This window comes from Capricornis sumatraensis, chromosome 16 (assembly GCF_032405125.1).
Source record: "Capricornis sumatraensis isolate serow.1 chromosome 16, serow.2, whole genome shotgun sequence".
Lineage (NCBI taxonomy): Eukaryota > Metazoa > Chordata > Mammalia > Artiodactyla > Bovidae > Capricornis > Capricornis sumatraensis.
In genome coordinates, this window is record NC_091084.1 from 46,344,973 (window position 1) to 46,368,058 (window position 23,086).

A 23,086-nucleotide genomic window follows, 5' to 3' on the forward strand; every position below is an offset into this window, starting at 1 on the left:
GGGTCCTGCGGCCCTTGCTCAGGGGCAGTTAGTTCTGGGCTCAGGCTCTCCTGGGCTGGCGGGGAGGCTCAGGACCCAGGGGGGCAGGAGCAGGGGGCAAGGCGAGCAGGGAAGTAAGGACTCCCAGCTACAGACTCCACAGATGCTCCCAGGACCCACGGGCCTCCCCTGCCTGAGTCTTGCCAGACTGAGGCTGTGAAAGAATCACGTGCTGGCCTTGGCTGTCCCAACCCTGAGCGCCATCTGCAGGTCAGGCCCTGTCCACCCCTCCTGACCATCACCCTGTGGACTCCTGCACTGTCCTTGCCCCCTGGCCCATTGTCAGTGGAGATGAGTCTTGGGGTGAGAGGTCAGGCTCTTCTGCCATCATCTCAGGGTCTGTGTGGCCTGGGTGGGGGCCTCCCTTTGGGCCTCGAGGGAGGAAGAACCAGTGTCCAGCAGATGCCAGCTGGACTCCGGGTCCTACGATGGGCAGATGCTAGCACTTCTGCCTAGAGTGCTTCCAGCTCACTCTAAGGGCAGCCTTGGACACCCCTTCTTACAGCACCACCCAGTGTCAATATAGAGTACGGCACCAGACCTTAGTAGACAATGATGAGGTGGGTACCTCTCTCTTCAGAAAGTGTTTCCCTTCCCTTTCTCTCCCCCCCCCACCCCAAACCCCTCATACATATACACATACACACACACACACACACACATGCACACACACACCCTAGACTGGTCCCATCCTAATGCAGTCTGTTCTCTCTAGACTCCACATTCTGGTCCTCCCACAAGATGAAGCCACTAGGTTTCCATGGCAACAGCAGTTGGCTCCCCGATTACTGAGTTACAATGAGCCCTTCTCTCCATCTAACTTAGGAGGTTTCTAGGGTACACAGGCTGGGAATCTACTCCTGGGCTCCAGATTCACCTTGTGACCAGAAGCAAGACCCTACTCCTCAGGCCTCAGGGTCCCCTGGGCTCAGTGAGGATGAGGCTACACCCTGATCCTTCAGTTCTGACACACCTACTCCAGTTCCGACACACTGACTTACATAATTATCTTACATATCAGAAACATCTAGTTATAAATATAAAACAAGAGATTCTAGCCTATTCACATATCCAGAAAAACTTCACAAGAAATGTTTCACATATACATGAAAACATACTAAAATTCTAAAAAAAAAAAAAAAAAGACAAGAAATCTTACCTATACAAACACTCCTGCTTTAAGGAGATGAATCCTCTGTTCCTGTCTGGTATTATACTTTTGGTATTCATGTCTACAAATGAATTTATCGGTTTGATGCCATTCTAATCACAAATGGAGTAGAATTTTTTTAATTGAACAAATATATCCCAAAATTCACCTGGAAAAAATAAGCCAATTTCCCCAAGATATCCAAGAAAACTTTATGAAAGAACAAGAATATGAAGGCACTTGTCATACCAGTTCTCAAACTGTACTAAAACTCTGAAATAACCAAAATAATGGTACTGGCTCGAGAATGACCAGACAGACTAAGGCAGTGTGGAAAGAGACCCATGTCTGCAGAGGAAATCGGTTTATGATAAAGACGGCCTTTCAAAAGACTGAAGAAATGTTGTACTATTTGCCAAATGCTTCAGAGATCAACTTGCTATCTGGGGGAAAACAGTGTATCCCTACTTCATATCAGACACAAAAACAAATAACAGATGGATTAAAGTTTATGCAAAAAGGAAAACATTTCTACAAGGAAAAAATATTAGATAATAGTGTTCGAATCATGTGTAGGGAGTAGAGGAGCTGCTCTAAGCAAGTCCCTAAATCCAGAAGCCAGACAGATTTTATAAGGTTCGAAACAGCAGCCTTCTCACACGGCAAGAGACACTGAAGCGAGAGCAAAGTTGGTGGACATCCAAGGGGGTGGCGTGTCATCTATTGTCATATATTGCTGAATGATGCTCTTTCCAGAAGAAATGGCTCACACTGATGTATCAGAGACCGTTAAAGACATTCACTCTTCTGAGCCATTCATTTCGCTTCTCTGAAGCTATTCTAAGAAAGTAATCTAAATGAGCATGGAAATTGACAATAAGGACGTTCATCATTGAGAATTTAGAAGCTATTGAAATAACCAAAACAGGAGAGTGATTAAATAAGTTTCAGTAAGTCCATTAAATAAGCTTTTCTAGAGACACTAAAAGTTTTAAGTGTTAAATGATATGGGAAGACATGCTACAAGAAAACTTTAGATGTCAGTCTGCACAACTCTGTGAAAAGGATATCTGTACACATGAACATATATAATTGTCTTGTGGATAAATTCAATCTGTATATTTTTTCAGATAATGCCCAGGAAGATTTTTTTTCCTAAAGCATCTAAAGAAAATTTAAATCCATTTTTCAATGAACAAACAATTTCTGCATAGCAGCACAAAACAAAACCACCTTATTTCTAGAATTCGCTCTGCTGGGTCCACAATTTGACTTCTACTTCACTCTGCAAAGCTTCTACTGTGTCCGAGGGAATGACAGTAACTTGTTCTGGGCATTGGCTACCCAAGGCTTCCCTCTCTCAGCCTGAATTTAAGTTTCTCCTTTGTCACAATAGCTTTTCTTTGAAGAATATTAGTGCAAAGTTTATAAAATTGCATCCCCCACTCCCAAAGATACAAATGCGGTCAGTAAAGCAAGTGAAAATTAAGTGGTTGAGAGAAGCACAGGAATCAAGAGCTAAGAGATGGAACAACAGCAAAGCATATATTTTCTCTAAGGTCTGAAAGTCAGACAGTGTTTATTTTCAATTGACAGACTTCACTGAAGGGAAAAACAACATAGTATTTTACTCTGGTTTTTATTTTACTTTATCCGATTTTTCTTTTGTTTTATGGTTTGGAGGTGTCTATCTTCTTCTGTTTTTCTTTTTAAATGAACTAAGGGTTGCCAGAGGTGAACACAGAGTAAAAGATTAAAAAGAAATACATGAAGGGTGGGAACTTCCTGATGGTCCAGTGGTTAGAACTCGGTGCTTTCATTGCTATGGGCCCAGATTCAATCCCTGGTCAGGGAATTAAGATCCCATAAGCGGCAAGTTGCAGCCCAAAAAACCAAAAACCATGAAGGAAAAGATGCTCAATTTCAGTATTCACCAAGGAAATGCAAAGGAAAACCACAATATCACACACTATGCACTCACCGGGATGGCTAAAATAAGACAGTTTTGGTGAGGATGTACACAAGCAGAACTCATATACTGCTGGCAAAGGTGCATTTGTAGGGCCATTTTGAAAAACTTGGGCAGTATCTGCTAGAGCTGAATGTAAAACTCAGCAACTCCACTCCTGTGCATACCTCACAGACACGCAAACACACGAGCAGCAAGAGAAAGGCACAAGAAGGTTCAGAGCAGCACTAGTCACAGTTGCCAAACACTTTCAGCTCCCTAAATGCCATCGACACTAAAATGGACACATAAACCGTGCTACAGTCACACAAATACTATACAGAAGCAAAAATGAACTACTCTACATTCTTAACACAGATGAAGCCCACAAGTATAATATCAGCAAAACAAGCCAGACTCAAAGAGGAGATAAGAAATTATCCATTTATTTAAATATCAGTCATAGGCAAAATTATACAGTTCATGGGGTTCTCAAGGCAAGAATACAGATGCTGGGGAAAACTGAAGGCAGAAGAAGAGAGCAACAGAGGATGAGATTATTGGATTGCATCACTGATCCAATGGACATGAGTTTGAGCAAACTTTGGGAGATGGTGAGGGACAGGGAGGCCTGGTGTGCTACAGTCCATGAGGTCGCAAGGAGTCAGACACGACTTGCTGACTGAACAACAATAGGCAAAATTAACTAGTAATGTTAGAAGTTGGTTTAACTGCTTTGGGCTTCCCTGGTGGCTCAGCTGGTAAAGAACCCACCTGCAATGCAGGAGACCTAGGTTCGATCCCTGGGTTGGGAAGATCCCCTGGAGAAGGGAAAGGCTACCCACTTCAGTATTCTGGCTTGGAGAATTCCATGAACTGTATAGTCCATGGGGTCGCAAAGAGTCAGACACAACTGAGCGACTTTCACTGTTATTCGCTTTGGAGGGAGAGGTTACCAGAAAGGAGTTCAAAGGGAGTTTCCTGAGTGCTCTTGAGGTTTTGTTCCTTGGTCTGGGTTTTGTTAACATAACTGTATTCAGCTGTGAAAATTCATTATAAGCTGTGTCCCTAATAGCTGTTCATTCTTATGTGTACAAATATACACTTCAAAAAAGAGTTTAAAAAGAGAAATGAATCAAAATGCTAACAGGAGCTGCCTCTAGGTGTTAGGATTATAGGTAATCTTATGTTTCTTCTTTATATTGTTTTATGTATTCCAAATTTACTACAAGGTTTTCTAATATTATTTTCCAATATATGTTCACACCACACGAGGCCTTTGTGTTTCTAAAAGGTAGTGTAAAGTTGGTCTGGGAAAGAGCCCCCTCTTCTTTTCCTAAGGAGTATCCATTTCCTCTTTCCTGAGCCTGGGTCAGTGGTTCCCAAATCAGTCTAGACATCAGAGTCACCTGGGGAGCTGTTTAAAAATTCAGATTCCTGTGCCTCCTCCCTGAGGTTCTGATTTAGTTGGTCTAGGATGGGTTCCAATATGGCACCCCTCAGGTTCTAAGGGACTAGGATGATGCATCACAGTGTCTGAACTGACAAAGTGTCATCTCTCCCTCCTGGACAGGGGCTGGAGAAACTGCCTGGGGCACAGGCGGTCCCCTTGGATAGTGCTGTGAAGCGGGGACCAGGCCCTAGGATTTGGGAGTTTCCTGGAAGAACGAGAGCTTGGAAAGCCCAAGGCAGCCCCTGCTTCAGCCAGGCTGGAGAGGGGAGTACAGCAAAGGTCTGAAGAACACAGATATGGCGTCAAATAGACAGGGGCTCAAATCTGGCTTTGTGATAAGCTCTGTGACCTTGGGCTTGACCTTTCTGAGCCTTAGTTATATCACAGGGATTCTAACACCAATTTCACTGAATTATGAATATTAAATAAAGCAATTTATATAAAACACTTGACACAAAGCCTGGCAGGCAGTAAGATTATAATGTTAATAGTGATGATATATACTATATGTGAGCATTACTTAACACTTAATACTTAAAGAATTATTACATTTAATTGCATATTATATTTAATATTATACTTATATAATATAGAGAGATTAATTAACATTGTGTATGGATACTCAAAATTATAGAAAGTCTGATGTTCTGATGATTGTTTTAGGAACTTTACTTTTACCTATTGTGGTCCCCTTTTGTAGACACTATATATCAAAATATTCATTCGTTCATTCAATAATGATTAAGGGTACACCCCTTTGAAAGCTTGCCTCACTACTTATACAACGATGTGACCTAGACCAATTTACTTAACCACTCTGTGTCCCAGTTTCTTCACCTCATATTGTGAATGATAACAGTATCTACCTCATAGGGCAGCTGCAACTTTTTATGAGTTAATATATGTAAATGGCTTAGCATACTGTAAATCCTCAGGAAATTTTGGTTATTATTGTCCAGTCAACGTTTATTGAGTGCTTACTGTGTACATGCACTACAGGCTGAGGACAGAGAGTGAAAAAAACAGACATAGCCCCTGCCTTCATGGAGCTTGTAATCAAACAACAGTAAAGTATATAAATCATTTTTAAAATGGATGAGAGAACAGGATCATTCTTAGCAGAGTTACAAGGCATGGTCATAAGACCTCAAGCAGAACATGAAAAAGACTGTACCAAGATACTTCATAATCAAACTGTTGAAAGCCAAGAATCAAGAGAAAATCCTAAAAGCAGCCAGAACAATGGATGGGGTGGCATATACTGCAAACAGAAACAAAGAAAAAAATGGCAGAGGATTTCCTGAATCTGACAAGGAGCATCTTATGAAAAACCAAAACTAACATCATATGTAGAAGTAAAAGGCTGAATGCATTCCCAACAGGATCAAAACAAATCTATTCAACGCTGTACTGGAGGTTCTAGCCAAGATGAATAGGCAAGAAAATGAAATAAAGGCTCCAGATTAGAAAGGCAGAAGTAAAACTATCTCTATTTATAGATGACATGACTTTGTATAAAGAAAATCTAAGGGATCTGCTAAAAACCATTAGAACTAATAAACAAGTTCAGCAAGCTTGCAGGACATAAGACCAATATACAAAATTAGTAACATTTCTATACACTTACAGTGAACAATCCAAAAAATGAAAGAATAACTCAATTTACAAAAGCATCAAAAAATACTTAAGAATAAATTTTTTAAAAAACAAGTATAGATTGTTCATTGAAAACCACGAACTTCTTTCAAAGAAATTAAAGAAGACCTAAATAAATTAAAAGATATCCTGTGTTTATGGATCAGAAGATTCAATGTTGTTAAGATAGCAGTATTCCTCAAATTGACCTACAGATTCAACACAATCTCCAATCAAAATACCAGCTGGTTTCTTTGCAGAAATTAACAAGCTGGTCCTAAAGTTCATATAGAAATTCAAGGGACCTAGCACACAGCCAAAACAATTTTGAAAAAAGACAAATTTGGAGAGCTCATACTTCCTAATTTCAAAACTTACTATGAAACCACAGTAATCAAGACTGTATAAGGTCAGACTCATAAATCAACACAGTAGAACTGAGAGTTCAGAAATAAACTCACATTTACAGTCAGTTGATTTTTGGCAAGGATGCCAAGACTGCTCAATAGGAGAAAAATTAGTTTTTTTCAGCACATGATACCGGGAAAAACTAAATATCCAAAATGAGAAAAGCCTGGGATCCCTCTACTGCATACTATATACAAAAACTAACTCAAAATTAATGAAAGACCTTAGTGTAAGAGCTAAAACTCTAAAGTTCTCAGAGGAAAACATAAATCTTTGTGACCTTATATTAAGCAATCAGATACAACGCCCAAAGCACAAGCAACAACAACCACAAAACAACAGATAAATTAGACTTCATCAAAATTCAAAACTTTTGTGTTGTAAAGGACACCATTAATAAAGTGAAAAGCAATCCGAAGAATGACATAAAATATTTGCAAATTATTATCTGATTAAGGATTTTCATCTAAAATACAAAAAGAATGTTTACAACTCAGTAACAAGACAAATAATCCATTTAAAAATGAGCAAAGGATTTGAACAGACATTTTTCCAAGGAAGACACACAAATGGCCTATGGGGACATTATCACTCATTATTAGTCATTAGGGAGAGAGAAGTCAAAACCACAATGAGATACCACTTTAGACTCACTAGGATGATTATTTAGTCAATACCACAGCTAAAACATGTATTGGCAGGAAAGTGGAGAAACTAGATCTCTTATACATACACTGCTGGTGGGAATGTGAATTGGTCCAGCCACTTTGGAAAATAGCCTGGCAGTTGCTCAAAAGGTGGAACATACAGTCTTCCAAAAGTTCTACTACTAGGCATGTACCCAAGAGAAATGAAGCATGTCTGCAAATATTCACAGCAACATCATTCATAATAGCTAAAAAGTGGGAAAATGTGTATGTCCATCAACCAATGAATGGATAAACAAATGTGGTAAATCCAGATAATCGAATATCATTTGGCAATGAAACGAAATGCAGTATTGAGACATGACACAACATGGATGAACCTTGAACACACTGTGATATGTTTGAAAGAAGCCAGTCACAAAAGGCCACTTAGGATTCCATTATATGAAATATCCACAATAGGCAAATCTACAGAGACAGAGGGTAAATCAGCAGTTGTGCAAGGCTAGTTGTGTGTGGCTAGAGGAAAGAGGAATGACTACTAATGGGCATGAGTTTTCTGGGGAGATGGGGTAAACGGAAATGTTCTCAAATTGATTGTAGTGTTGGCTGTACAACTTAAAACACATTGAATTGTACACTATAAACAGGTGAATTACATGGTATATAAGTTATATCCCTCAGAAGTTGTTTTTTAAAGATAATTCACTGTTTAAAGCAAAAATAATAAACTGATAGTTGGGTTTATAAGTAAAAGCAAAATGCATGACAACAAGAGCTCAAAAGACAAGAAGGGGGAACTGAAGTATACTGTAGCAAGTTTCTTAAGATATTCATGAAGTGGTATAACATTTTAAGGTAGACTATGGCAAGAGTTATATCAATAACCTCAGATATGCAGATGACACCACCCTTATGGCAGAAAGTGAAGAAGAACTAAAAGGCCTCTTGATGAAAGTGAAAGAGGAGAGCGAAAAAGTTGGCTTAAAGCTCAACATTCAGAAAACGAAGATCATGCCATCTGGTCCCATCATTTCATGGGAAATAGATGGGGAAACAGTGGAAACAGTGTCAGACTTTATTTTGGGGGGGCTCCAAAATCACTGCAGATGGTGACTGCAGCCATGAAATTAAAAGACGCTTGCTCCTTGGAAGAAAAGTTATGACCAACCTAGATAGCATATTCAAAAGCAGAGACATTACTTTGCCGGCTAAGGTCTGTCTAGTCAAGGCTATGGTTTTTCCTGTGGTCATGTATGGATGTGAGAGTTGGACTGTGAAGAAGGCTGAACGCCGAAGAATTGATGCTTTTGAACTGTGGTGTTGGAGAAGACTCTTGAGAGTCCCTTGGACTGCAAGGAGATCCAACTAGTCCATTCTGAAGGAGATGAACCCTGGGATTTCTTCGGAAGGAATGATGCTAAAGCTAAAGCTCCGGTACTTTGGCCACCTCATGTGAAGAGTTGACTCATTGGAAAAGACCGTGATGCTGGGAGGGATTGGGGGCAGGAGGAGAAGGGGACAACAGAGGATGAGATGGCTGGATGGCATCACGGACTCGATGGACGTGAGTCTGAGTGAATTCCAGGAGATGGTGATGGACAGGGAGGCCTGGCGTGCTGCGATTCATGGGGTCGCAAAGAGTCGGACACGACTGAGTGACTGAACTGAACTGATGGCAAGAGAAGGAAATGGCAACCCACTCTAGTACCCTTGCCTGGAAAGTAGGCTACAGTCCATGGGGTCACAAAGAGTTGGACACGACTGAGAGACTTCACTTCACTTATGGCAAGTATAAAGTGTATACTGTAAACCCTAGAGCAAGCTTTCTCCTTTGAAGGAAATCTATGACAAACCTAGACAGGATATTAAAAAGCGAGATATCACTTTGCCTACAAAGGTCAGTTTAATCAAAGTTATGCTTTTTCCAGTAGCCACTTAGGGATGTGAGAGTTGGACCATAAGGAAGGCTGAGTGCTGAAGAACTGATACTTTCAAATTGTGGTGCTGGAGAAGACTCATGAGAGTCTCTTGGACAGCAAGGAGATCAACCCTGAATACTCACTGGAATTCACTGGTGCTGAAGCCAAAACTCCAATACTTTGGCCATCTGATGCAAAGAGCCAACTCACTGGAAAAGCCCCTGATGCTGGCAAAGTCTGAAGTCAGGAGGAGAAGAGGGAGACAGAGGATGAGATGGTTGGATGGCATCATGGACACAATGAACATGAGTGTGAGAAACTCTGGGAGACAGAGAAGGACAGGGAGGTCTGGCGTGCTGCAGTCCCTGGGGTCGCAAAGAGTCAGACACGACTGAGCGACTGAACAACAGAGCAACCACTAGGAAAAACAAACAAAAATGTGTTACAACTAATAAGCTAAGAATAGAGATACAATTGAATCATGAGAGACATCCAATCTCAAAGAAAGTAGGAAAAGAAGAGAAAAGAACGGGTGTGACAAACAGAACACTGATAGCAAGATGGTAGATTTAAATTCAACCATATTATGGTAACAGTAAATGTAAATGTTCTAAATATTCCAATTAAAAAGTCAAATTCGTCAGATTGGATAAAAATGACACAATGATATAATTCCTAAAAGAAACCCACTTTAAAGTCAGAGAGGTTAAAAGGATGGAAAATGATACACCATGCAAACACTAATCAACAGAAAGCTGGAGTGACTAGATTAACATCAGACCAACGGAACTTCTGAACAAGAAGTACCGCCATAGATAAAGAAGGACATTTCTTACTGATGAAGGGGTTAAGTTCTTGAGAGGACATAGCAATCTTAAATGTTTATGTACCTATAAAGAAAGCTTCAATACATATGAAGCAAAAACTTATAGAACTAAACAGAAAAAGTAAAATTAAGGAGAAAGGTGTGAGGAGCAGTTCTAGTCATCAGTGAGAGATGAGGTTGAAGCCAGGGTAATCTATGAGACCACCAGGAACAAGATTATGGGAGAAAAGAGCCCAGGACAGACTCTTGGACCACATCAGCATTTCCAGGATGAACAGAAGAAGATCTCATGAAGAAAACTGAGTAATAATTATCAGGATGGCAGGCGGAAAAGGAGAGTGTGTGGTCATGGAAGGCAAGGAAGAGAGCTTCTAAAGGCAGAGCGCGCTCCCTTCTATCAAATGCAGCTGAGAGGTCAACTCGGCACGGTAAGGCTTCAGGGGGATTTACAGCAAGACCCACTGGAGACAGGATGAGAAGCTCGGGTGGTGAAATGGGGGCAGAAGCCAGGTTGTAGCGGATTAATCAGCAGCAGGTGGGGAAGTGGAGATAATAAACACTGACTTTGATTTTAATAGGCTTGGCTGAGACGGCAGGAGAGAGAAGAGGCTATAAAGTCAAAGTACTTGTTTCATTTCTTAACTGAGTTACAAATGAAGGAGCCAGGAGAGGAGCTGGGCCAATGAAGATGCAGAGGAGAGAAGGAATAAGCAACAGAGTGGGGAACTTGGATGGAGAGGCAAGGTGGAGGGTCCCCAGATCTCTTGTAGAGAGGCTAACTGGAAGAGGAACACCCATCTCTCAGTGTGATGGGGGCCAGAGGCATGGATAGGCATGGATGCAGGAACGCTGCCCAGAGCAGGGGTTAAACAAATTTCTTCCTGGGGGTGGGGTGGGGGGCAGGCAGAATGGATCCAGGTATATGTATGACTGAGTCCCTTCGTGTTCACCTGAAATTATCACAACATTGTTAATCAGCTATACACCAACATGAAATAAGACGTTTAAAAAAAAGAAATGAAATGTCTTCCTGGCAGATTTTCTTTATAAAGAGAGAGCCCAGGTTGACTGCTAGGAATGAGAAGGGAAATTGTGATATAGAGGGATTTTGTGAGAGCCTAGAAACAGCTGAGGGGGCACTGCAGTGGCATAGGCCGGAGGACTGCTGGGGACTCAGGTGAGGCTACGGACTGTGAATTTGGACTAGTTCATTCATGAAGGGATTCCCACCTGCCCCTCTTCCTTGTAAGTCAGGGCTAAAGAAGGCAGTCAGTTACCATGTTCTAGGGGTGGTGCGGGAGACTAAGGGGCCAGGTGATGACTGGTAAACAGCTGAAGCAAGGGCATAGGGTCCAGACTGGATAGGAACAGGGTTGATTCAGGGCCAGGAAAAGCACTAGGAGGCAGGAGCCTGAAGGTCTCTGTGAACTGGTACAGGGCATCAAAGGGAGGCAATGCCTCGGAGGTACAGAGAGATTAAGACTTCGGAGGCGGGACAGTTTCACGTGATGGTAAGATCCCAGTAATGGGTGACTATAAGTAAAGGTGACAGTCAACGAGTTGAGGAAAACAAAAAACTCCGAGGGCAGGGTACGGAGGAACGTCCTCAGGGACGTGGAAGCTCCCCGGATGACTGGGAGAACCTGCAGTAAAAACGCTGTGACAAGATTCCTTTATTCTGGCTATGTCCTTCCATGGCTAGACCATCAAACTTTATCATCAATTATGACTATTGCCAACTTGCAGAGATACGTCCCCAGAACTCAGCCTTAACACTGAGGCTGCCTGGCTCCCTTGTCCATCTATTCACCACCCCGTGAGCCCATACAGGACAGGCTGTTGGGAGCAAAATGTCACGCTTGTTGGCACCATCTTGAATAACACAGCTTTAAAGGGATACTGGCAGAGCCTTTCAACACAGAAGAGCCAGAGTAGCAGTGGTGTGAGGAGGTCCTGGGTAAAGTAGTTAGGCACCTAACCCCAGAAAAAGTCATCCCAGAAACCTGGTATGGCCAGGAGTCCTTGATAGCCAGGCATCAGCTGTTGATATATAGCCCACAGTAAGCTCAGGGCCTCCATTCACAGGAGGAAAGGTCATAACCAAAGGACCACTCACTCCTATCAGGCCCCTTGACTCCTACACAGTGAGGTGGCTCCCAGGCCTGCACTGCAGAGAAAGAGCCATGAGCAGGGCACCTGGGTTCAAGTCCTGACTCTGCTGTCAACTTGCAGGGTGACCCTTCCCTGAGGCCTTCGTTTTGCTGTTAATCAAAGGGTGATCTCAGAGGTTCTTGTGGCCTTGACAGTGTATGGGTGGTGGGTGCCAGAGGGGGGCCTCATCAACTCCCATCACTCAAATTGCACCAGCTGCAGAAGACAAATGAGCTGAAGTCCTCGAGCCTCATTTGTATCATACAGCAGAGTGTGCCCCCTGGGGTTCAATCCTTACACCCCTCCTCCTCCGCCTCCTCCCCAGAAGCCTCTGAAGTAGGCTCAAGGACTACCCCTGCCTCCCATCTTTCTCTTCATGAGATTTTCTTTAGGCTTAAAAAGCCAACCTGGTTTTAGGCCATGTGCAGAAGAGAACAGAGGGCCACAGACACATGGTTTTCCACAGAGCTCCTCTTTGAGGACAGCTCACCAGAGACCTCATCAGAAACCCAGGACCAACATCCCAGAGGGGGCAAACCAGAGCCTCAAATGCCCCCCCGCCATGTCTCTGGACTGGTTCCTGGAAGACCAGATGTGTTCCGCAGGTTCTGGGAACCCTCGGCAGCCACGTTGCACCTGGGAAGGGGATCCCACATCTGGCCTCACCTATGAGGCAAGCTCCCTCCTTCATAGGCAGCTGTTCCTGCCTGCCCTCTGGGCCAGGAAATATATCCCAGGGACCCTGCCATCAGTAAGGCACAGAGGAGGCTCTGGTCAGTTCTAGAAAAGACCCATCTCCGGACTATGAAGACAGGCCTTGGGGATGCCAGCCTGGGACAGGGAGAGTGTGGGTCTGGGGACGCCTGGCCAACAGGACAGGCCGGGGAGTGGAGCCCAGAACTCTGCACCCTCTCGGCAGCATCGCCAGGCTGAAGTTGGGAAAAAGAGCCCCAGGAGGGGCCAGGAGGAGCAAACCAAGACCACAGCCACAGAGAGGGCACACTTCACTTCGGGTCACACCTTCCTCCGGACTTCATTTCCCACGCACGTAGCCCAGCACATACGGGGTCCGTGGCCACAGAGGTGCCCTCCCCTGCCCACACCCTCCCCACACAGGCTTCTGTCAGGGGCCTTTCCCCAGCCAGCGCTCCCTCCTCCCCTGCCAGCTCACCGAGCGATCTCCCTTCCTTCCTTCCAGTACTTCCTCCTGGTTGTTCTCCTGAGGACAAAAAGCAGGGGTGACTCCACGGCCTTGTACTTCACCTCGTCATTCCTGACCCTGGCCTGGCCAGACCGTGCGCTCATCAAGGCCTCCTCCAGGGCCTCAGTCCCAGCTGCTTCCGGTGGGAGTTAAGTGGGATCAGATGGAGGGACTTCCCGGCAGGTGCTGGCTCTGTGGGGCCCGGGACAGCAGGCAAGCAGCTCAGGAGGAGGGCGATAATGACCAAAGCCGGGGGAATGGAGATGGGGGCGGGGTGGAGGCAGAGGGCAGGAGCGTGGAGGAGCCAGGAGCAGGGGCCTCACTCCCGTGGTGGAGGATTCCCCTGAGATTCGGGTGAGCAGAGGCGCAAAGGGCCCCACTGACCTGTCCAGAGCCTGAGATGTTGGGCGGGAAGAGCCATGGGACCCCATGTAGTGGGGGAAGGGAGGGCCTTGGGACTGCAAAGGGAGGAGGTCATGGCGGGTGCAGTGGACACAGGGCTGGGGTCCATGGGCTAAAGGAGAGGGTGTTGAGTGCTTACCGATCTCTTCGGTGGCCCCGTTTCAGGGGCCCAGGTTTCCTGTGTTGCTTTGAATGCTGAGATCCCATGGGCCGGGGAGTGCCTCCTGGGAACAAAATCCCTGTCTTGGCAAAAGGGTGCAAACCCAAAGAGCAAGCAAAGAGGTCCTTGTCCCCATGGCTGCCAGAGGGTGGGGTGAGTTTGAGGTCTGGTCCTGTCCAGGCTGCACACAAAGCCGGCTGCAGTGCTTTATCTCACCAGCTCAGTACTGAAGCTAGCACCAGTCACCTCGGTGTCTTTCTCCATCACCGTGGCAACAGTCAGGCTAACAGCTGCCATCACTGATTCATTATGATATGGAAACCCTCTCTGCTGGTCACAGTCTCCCTCCCAAACCCTTCAGAGCAGACTGAATCCTCAAGTTCTCCGTAGCCGTGCCACTGAGGGACATGCAAGTGTTTGTTTCCATGACAACACAGAGACCATGTATCTCTACATTTGTGGTTACTATGGCAACCCTGGCAGATCCAGGTACATTAAGGACAAAGACCTCATCTGGGGGAACCACAGTCAGACACATTCACTGATGTCCTCTCTGCGGTCAGCCCTGGCCTAGGGGTCAGTGGCAGGCCCTGTGCTAGGGGACACACACAGCGTGTCTTTGAGGAACTGATTGGGGGATCTAGGTTTCCTAGTCTGTGTCCTCAGCCTCTTGTCCTCTCACTCCACCTAGAGTGTACAGAGTGATCTTATCCCCTCACAGGGCTTGAAGTCCCACAGCCCTGCCATAGAGAACATCCATGCCTGCATCATGGGTTCACCTCCTCCTAAGCTCCAGACCCTTTCATCTACTTGCTCTCTGGACACACCCCCCTGGCTGTCCTGCAAAACCTCACACTGAGGTACACAGCTTGGGACCTCCTGTGACTCTGAGCACTTGTTCTATCTCTGTGAGTGACACGCCCGCCCCCCAGGTGGTGTTGTCGCTTCCTCTTTCCCTGTCCACATTCCTCGACTAGTGCAGACAACCATCAAGCCCTTCTGAGGTTACTGACCCAGCATCACTCAGCTCCCCATTCCCTCTCGCCTGGACCCCTGTCCTCTGTAGGGCCTCCTTGTCTGTTGCTCAGATCTCAGCATCAGGATGGTGTCTGCTTCCAACTTACTTCTCTCAAATCCATCCTCCAACTGGCACCAGAGTGAGCATTCTAAATGCAAATCTGATCATGCCTCCTGACCCTGCTTAAACCCCTCAGAAGCACCCTGTTCTGCCTCAAGGCAGAATCTAAGCTGATTTCCTCTGCCGGAGTCCTGCCAGCCCCTCTAACCTCCTCTGCTCCCAGGCTTCTCTTTGTCTCCTGCTCATGTCACCTTCAGCTCGACTTGTTCCCTTTCTTATCCATCCTCAGCCACACTCTTGTAAAAATTATACTCAGATTTTCAATGAGAGCTTAGAATAGTAATTAGGAATAGTGGGGCTTCAATTTCAAATTCCTGAGCAGGAAATGATGCCTAGTTGCAAAACCAGGCACTTCTGACCCTACCCTGATGGGACCCCAGAGCCCTTGGCCCCTAGGTTTGCCAAACAGACAGAGAAAGACTTTGGGGAGACTGTGAGTGGCCCGGGAGGAAAGTGCAAAGATGACCCCATTCTATCAACTCTAATGGCCCCCAGAGAATAGAACACAGATTGTCAACTAGGAAGGCATCTCATCCCTGCCCTTTGTGTCACTGACGGCTCAGCGGGAGGAGGGGTCAGAGCTGGGCTCCCCAGCTCTCGGTATGCTGTTCTCTCCACTTTGACATGTGCCTCAAAGCTCCAAAGCCAGTGCAGGAAGGCGGCACCAGTGTAGAGTGCAGACATGCTGCACGTAGCAACTTTCAGGAGGGTGAGTATATGTGTGAGGCCACCTGAACCAGAAACCACATCCCTCCACATCTCAGGAACTTCTTTCAGAAGTCTTCTGTCCTGATTCGGGCAGAATGGAACTTTGCAGCCAGAGTCAAAGGGCATCTCAAAGCTGAGGCTCAGGCTTTGCTGCCCTTTGCTGCACTTTCTCAAGCACAGCATCCCTGGTGGTCCCCTTTCTGCCCAAGCTCTCAGGTTTATATATTGGTCCATAGGAATGTGGACCAGTAAAAACCTTATCAACTGTAAGTGAAGCCAGCTTTCCCTAAGGAGGCCATTCTCACTTTATGGCTGGCCGTGGGACGCAGCGGCACTACCCCCCAGAAGAGGACTGGGGAAGGACGGATAAAAGGAGTCATGGAACCTCGGGACTGGATAGACTGCATCCCTCAGGGTCACACCTCCTTTGGAAGCTAAGCTGATCAACACGGTGCTATAAAACCTCCATGTGTGCTTCCAGCACCAGGGTGCTCATTCTTTCCAGAGCAGTCCCTCCACCTGCAGTCAGCAATTTCTTCTTCCCTCCAAGCCCAGACACACTTCCCTGTGATTCTCCTTCTGTCCAGCAGGGCCCCACAGAACATCCATCTCAGGACTTGGCCATTTCTGACCTCTTTTATATACATTAGCTCTTTTACTGGTGAGCACAACCCTGAAAGGAGGGTGCTGTTCTTGATTCCTTCCCAGGAGAGGAAACCGAGGCTCAGAGGGGGAGTGACTTGCCCAGTAAGTGGCAGAGCAGGCATGGGGTGACCAGCTGCCAGGCTGGGGGACCAGACAGCGTGCAGCTCAGCAGGGCTATGGAGCCTCAGCAGGGACCCGCTGCAGCAGAACGGCACAGGCGGAAGTGATTCCCATGCATTTCATCCGGGGGCCTCCCACTGGGACAGCACAGGCCTGGACCATGGCATGACAGTGCCTCGACTCCAGATACAATTTGGTGTCCTGGCCAGCCCTTCAACATTGATCTTTCTGAAACAGTTATTTAGCGCTTAGACAAGCTGTGCACAGCTGGAGGGCTGGGCAGTGGGGACAAGTGTCCCTGGGCTCAGAGGCCCTGTTCAGCAAAACAAAAGCCCTTCAGTGAATTCGATCTACCCCCTGCAGAAGGCTGGCTGGCCAGCATCCATGTTTTCCTGTCACAAACAGGTCATCACAGTCTTCCTTTAGCCACATGCCCTTCTTAACCCACTCCTGCCCGGGGAGGAGTTATTCTCTCCAGACATCTCCAGGAATGTTTTAACTTCTCTAAGACTGATGCATCAGGGACATTGTCAGGCACGCCTGCACTCACCTGTCCCTGCCTGGACGGGACTTCAGGAGCGGGGCAAGACCAGCAGTGTCCTGTCCTGCAGTTACCACAGCAGTTACCATGCAACCTCGAGCCACTCTTTGAGATGCCTGAAGGCTGAAGCAGGGTCCAGAGGGATGGAGTGGAGGCAGGGCACCGGGAAGAACGGTCCATAGTGGGGGCTCCCATTCAGAGATACGCTGAAACCTCTCCTACCTGAAGCAGTGGACAGTGAGGACTGAAGGGAGCAGGCCCAACAGGAAGTGGGAGAGCAGGGCCAGGACTGGGGTGAGCTGAAGGAGGCACTCACCTGGGGTCCAAAATTTAGGAAGGTGCCCCCAAACCCAGTGATCAAGATAAGTTCAGTTCAGTCGCTCAGTCGTGTCCGACTCTGCGACCCCATGAATCGCAGCACGCCAGGCCTCCCTGTCCATCACCATCTCCCAGAGTTCACTCAGACTCGGCATTCATTGAGTCCGTGATGCCATTCAGCCATCTCATCCTCTGTCGTCCCCTTCTTTTCCTGCCCCCAATCCCTCCCAACATCAAAGTCTTTTCCAATGAGTAAACTCTTCACATGAGGTGGCCAAAGTACTGGAGTTTCAGCTTTAGCATCATTCCTTCCGAAGAAATCCCAGGGCTGATCTCCTTCAGAATGGACTGGTTGGATCTCCTTGCAGTCCAAGGGACTCTCAAGAGTCTTCTCCAACACCACAGTTCAAAAGCATCAATTCTTTGGTGCTCAGCCTTCTTCACAGTCCAACTCTCACATCCATACATAACCACAGGAAAAACCATAGCCTTGACTAGACGGACCTTAGTCGGCAAAGTAATGTCTCTGCTTTTGAATATACTATCTAGGTTGGTCATAACTTTTCTTCCAAGAAGTAAGCGTCTTTTAATTTCATGGCTGCAATCACCATCTGCAGTGATTTTGGAGCCCAAAAAAATAAAGTCTGACACTGTTTCCACTGTTTCTCCATCTATTTCCCATGGAGTGATGGGACCGGATGCCATGATCTTCATTTTCTGAATGTTGAGCTTTAAGCCAACTTTTTCACTCTCCTCTTTCACTTTCATCAAGAGGCTTTTTAGTTCTTCTTCACTTTCTGCCATAAGGGTGGTGTCATCTGCATAGCTGAGGTTATTGATATTTCTCCCGGCAATCTTGATTCCAGCTTGTGTTTCTTCCAGTCCAGCATTTCTCATGATGTACTCTGCATATGAGTTAAATAAGCAGGGTGACAATATACACCCTTGATGTACTCCTTTTCCTATTTGGAACCAGTCTGTTGTTCCATGTCCAGTTCTAACTGTTGCTTCCTGGCCTGCATACAGATTTCTCAAGAGGCAGGTCAGGTGGTCTGGTATTCCCATCTCTTGAAGAATTTTCCACAGTTTATTCTGATCCACACAGTCAAAGGCTTTGGCATAGTCAATAAAGCAGATATAGATGTTTTTCTGGAACTCTCTTGCTTTTTCCATGATCCAGCGGATGTTGGCAATTTGATCTCTGGTTCCTCTGTCTTTTCTAAAACCAGCTTGAACGTCAGGAAGTTCACGGTTCATGTATTGCTGAAGCCTGGTTTGGAGGATTTTGAGCATTTACTAGCGTGTGAGATGAGTGCAATTGTGTGGCAGTTTGAGCATTCTTTGGCATTGCCTTTCTTTGGGATTGGAATGAAAACTGACCTTTTCCAGTCCTGTGGCCAATGCTGAGTTTTCCAAAGTTGCTGGCATATTGAGTGCAGCACTTTCACAGCATCATCTTTCAGATTTGAAATAGCTCTACTGGAATTCCATCACCTCCACTAGCTTTGTTTATAGTGATGCTTTCTAAGGCCCACTTGACTTCACATTCCAGGATGTCTGGCTCTAGATGAGTGATCACATCATCGTGATTATCTGAGTCATGAAGATCCTTTTTGTACAGTTCTTCTGTGTATTCTTGCCATCTCTTAATATCTTCTGCTTCTGTTAGGTCCATACCATTTCTGTCCTTTATTGAGCCCATCTTTGCAAGAAATGTTCCCTTGGTATCTCTAATTTTCTTGAAGAGATCTCTAGTCTTTCCCATTCTGTTGTTTTCCTCTATTTCTTTGCATTGATCACTGAAGAAGGCTTTCTCATCTCTTCTTGCTATTCTTTGGAACTCTGCATTCAGATGCTTATATTCTCTCCTTTTCTCCTTGGCTTTTCGCTTCTCTTCTTTTCACAGCTATTTGTAAGGCTTTCGCAGACAGCCATTTTGATTTTTTGCATTTCTTTTCCATGGGGATGGTCTTGATCCCTGTCTCCTGTACAATGTCACGAACCTCATTCCATAGTTCATCAAGCACTCTTATCAGATCTAGGCCCTTAAATCTATTTCTCACTTCCACAAGTACCCTGGGTAAAATATCACAACTAAAACACAAAGTAAACAAAGATAAGGTCCTATAAAGCTGGAATTAGAGTGAGGCAAGTGAGGCCAAGTCCTGCTATCCACAGTTAGATCCTGTCTTTTTTTTTTTTTTGGCTGTTCGGCCTGTGGAGTCTTAGTTCTGCAACCAGAGATCGAACCCAGGCCCCATGCAGTGGAAGCTTGGGATCCCAATCACTGGAATGCCAGGAAAGTCACTGGATTCTGTCTTTACTAAAATTTTTATTTTGTTCACTATGGATGTTTTTGCATTCCTTTTGATTTTTAAAAATCACTGTGTTAAGATATTATCTGTGGTAAAGGCCTCACTGCCTCACCCTAGTCTGGGGCCTGGAAGGGAGGAGGGGCCCTATTGAAAACATCATCACGTGACAAGTCACTAGGAGACACAGGTTCACTAAACTGCAGGGATTCCTCTGAGCTCTGATAGAGCCAGATTCAGCTTTTACAAGAGTCTGCAGCATGAAGATTGCTCTTGGGGAGCACAGATGCCAGGCACATACATGGGCCTCCTACATTTGGGGGTGACAGTGGCTCGGAGGTGGCCCCCATCTCTTGGCCTCTCTCAGGCTGGCTGCTAAGGGGAGTGGAGAGGAGGGGAGCGGAGGGGGTGGGCGGGGAAGAGGCTGGCAGTTTTGCACGGCTGGGAGCAGGAATGGCAGATTAGCTGTAATTGCCTGAAGCTGAGAAGCTGTTGATAAATGTTACTAATAATCAACCTTCAGATCTGACACCAGCTCAGGCTGGGATTACTGTTTTGAATGGAAATCGAACCCAAACCAGTAATTACCCCGGTGAGCGATGCCAGTCTCACTCTGGAGCCTGTTCTAGGCAGGGAAACGGCACCTGCATGTCAGTGTCAGCCCTTTAGTTAGGGTATTCTGCAAGAAGCCCTTTCCCAAGAGAACAAGCCTTGTGCTGGCCGGGCCTCCACTGATCCTGCGGGACACAGTCAACAGAAATACCCACTCTTCTTCCAAGAAACGTCCACCCGATGCACAGCTTCTCAACAAAATCAGACCTCAGACCTCACTGGCACTGTCCATCCCCTCTGGGTGGGATTAGGTCCCTGCTGACATCTTCCTGAGCCGTCAGAAGCAGCTGCATGGTGGATGGAGGTCATCCCCAACACCAATGTAGCCCTCTAAGCCTCTGTCTGGGACCCCTGGGGGGCCACACAGTTGTTCCCTGTTAGACTGAATGGCGCTTGGAATGGGCTGAGCCAGGATCAGGAGAGAAGGATGAGGCGGCCACAAGCGCTAGAGCCCACCCCAGCCTGTGTCATCCCTCATAAGCTCATTCTTGCTTCCGGTACCAGGCAAGAGCCAGGAAGCTGGTTCTCCCTGGATACAAGCAGCACTCTCTGGCCCTCGCCTGTGTCTCCTCAGCACCCCTCATCCCATCTAGAGAACCCCTAGAATGTTGGCCCCACCTAGCACAGGACAGAGTGGGACCAGCTCCCTTCCCAGGGCCCACTCGTGCCCAGGTCCTTCTCCCTCCCCTTCCACCCCACTCCATTCCCCCATCCCTTGAATCCCTGCACCTTTCCTTCCCAGCAGGCTAGCTGGATACTAAAGAAGCACCAGACACACCACAGTGGTAAATAGTTATGGCAAGATTGTCTCTTATTTGCATGTCATCTTCCACCAAACCCCTTCTGCCCCTCTGCTGTGCCAGGCCCTGTAGCCCAGAGGAGAAAAAATCAACCGCCCTCAAGCTGCCCTGCTGGGGAGGAGGAGAAGTAGGCAGGTGATGTCAGGTCATCACAACTGCACGTTGTCCCTGATGGCCTCTCCCCACAACCCAAGTAAAATGCCCTGAACTACCAGTCCATCCTAAAGGAGATCAGTCATGGGTGTTCTTTGGAAGGACTGATGTTGAAGCTGAAACTCCAATACTTTGGCCACCTGATGCAAAGAGCTGACTCACTGGGAAAGACCCTGATGCTGGGAAAGATTGAGGGCAGGAGAAGGGGACGACAGAGGATGAGATGGTGGGATGGCATCACCAACTCGATGGACATGGGTTTGGGTGGACTCCGGGAGTTGGTGATGGACAGGGAGGCCTGGTGTGCTGCAGTCCATGGGGTCGCAAAGTGTCAGACAGGACTGAGCAGCTGAACTGAACTGAACAAAGTCTGGAGGTGTCGGTACGCTGCCTCAGGGGGCAGATAAAGCTGGTCAGGCCTAGTGGGATTCAGCGTATGTGTGAATAGTCTGAATAGTCACAGTCTTTGAGGCTGGAACTGGAGGGTGAACAGAGGGCAAGTGACAGGACACACGGGGCCCTCGCCAGAAGGAGCCAGTACCTCAAGGGTGTCACCTAGTGGCAGTGCAGCAGGACTGCAGCTCTGTTTTCAGGCCCTGCCGTTTTCTCTCTGCTCCTGTCCTTTCTCTAAAACAGACCCCTGAACTCAACTGTGCAAAGGAGAACCAAGGAAAAAGGCTTAGTTTTGTTTTTGAAGACTCAAGGCTTAGAGAAAAGAGGGCACAGGGGCCCCAGGTCTGCCATAGCGTAGCAGGCAGGGGAGGAGCCTTTTCTCTGGAGCTCCCCGACTCCTTCCAGGGCTTACTTGCGCCCTCTAATTACCTGCTCACTCAGTAGTGTCTCCCCACTGCACCGCTGGGACCTCAGTCTGTCACCTGCTCCTAGCCGGGCCCACAGGGAGAGGTGACAGGAAGCCCCCACCCCTGCCATGATAGATGTGGGGGTCCCGGAGAAGCTGTGCTACCATCACCTAACTTGCCTCGTTCCTGGGGCCTAGGAAGGGCTCACTTTCTGCTTGGGGTCAGACACAGGTGCTGCAGGCACTCAGCCCTCAGCTCTTAAACATCCTACTGACTCTGGAATGCCTGTTGCCCCCCGTCATTTTCCTCTCTTGTCAGAGAAAGAAGTAGTGAGGAGACAAGAGGTGAACGGTCCCCATAGTAAAGTTCCCAGATGTGCAGAGCACTCAGCCAAGGGTGAGCCCGGGTGTGTGTCTATGCAAATGTCGGGGGAGAGGAAGACAGCTGTGGAGAGTGAAGGGGAGCCTTCCCTGGGGTAAAGCTTTTCTTAAAGGGCCAGACAGTACGTACTTTTAGGTTTGCAAGCGGAACTGTGTGCAACTCTGAGGTTGTAACTGAAAGCAGCCACAGCTAATATGTAAACAAACAGGCATCCCTGGGCTCTGTCATACTGTTTACAAAAACAGGCTGCCAGCCCGCTGGCCATAGTTTGCACACCAGTCAGAACTTGCTGCGCACCAGAGAGGCGGTCCACTCTCCACCACCCAGGACTTGGCCCAGGAATAATCTCATCCCCAAGGCTGCCAGCAAGTACAGATGCTCAATGGACTACCAGTCCACTGCTTCCCTGCCACCGAGGGGGAGGCCGGGGTGGTATCACAGGGTTAAGATGCAGGGGCTGGAGCAGAGAAGGTCAGGGTGGTGAGACGCTTGGCCAATTGGGTCCCCCAGATCTCAGTCCTGCCCTCCTCTCCCCTCCACCCAAGCACTCAACACTCACCTGAAGGGAGAGGCTCTCCGAAGCGGCAGCTACTCCCCCACCTTCCCCAGGGGGATC

At 47.0% G+C, this 23,086-nt stretch overlaps 1 protein-coding gene across 1 annotated transcript in view; it reads right to left on the reverse strand.

Moving 5' to 3' along the window:
• The window catches only part of TUB (TUB bipartite transcription factor), a 71,347-nt gene extending 57,269 nt beyond the window's left edge, over positions 1–14,078 (reverse strand). The window contains 3 exon segments of the mRNA XM_068988351.1: positions 13,351–13,398; positions 13,922–14,034; positions 14,037–14,078. Of these exon segments, the coding sequence (XP_068844452.1) occupies positions 13,351–13,398; positions 13,922–14,034; positions 14,037–14,078 (203 nt within the window).
• Between the last annotated feature and the right edge of the window lie 9,008 nt (positions 14,079–23,086).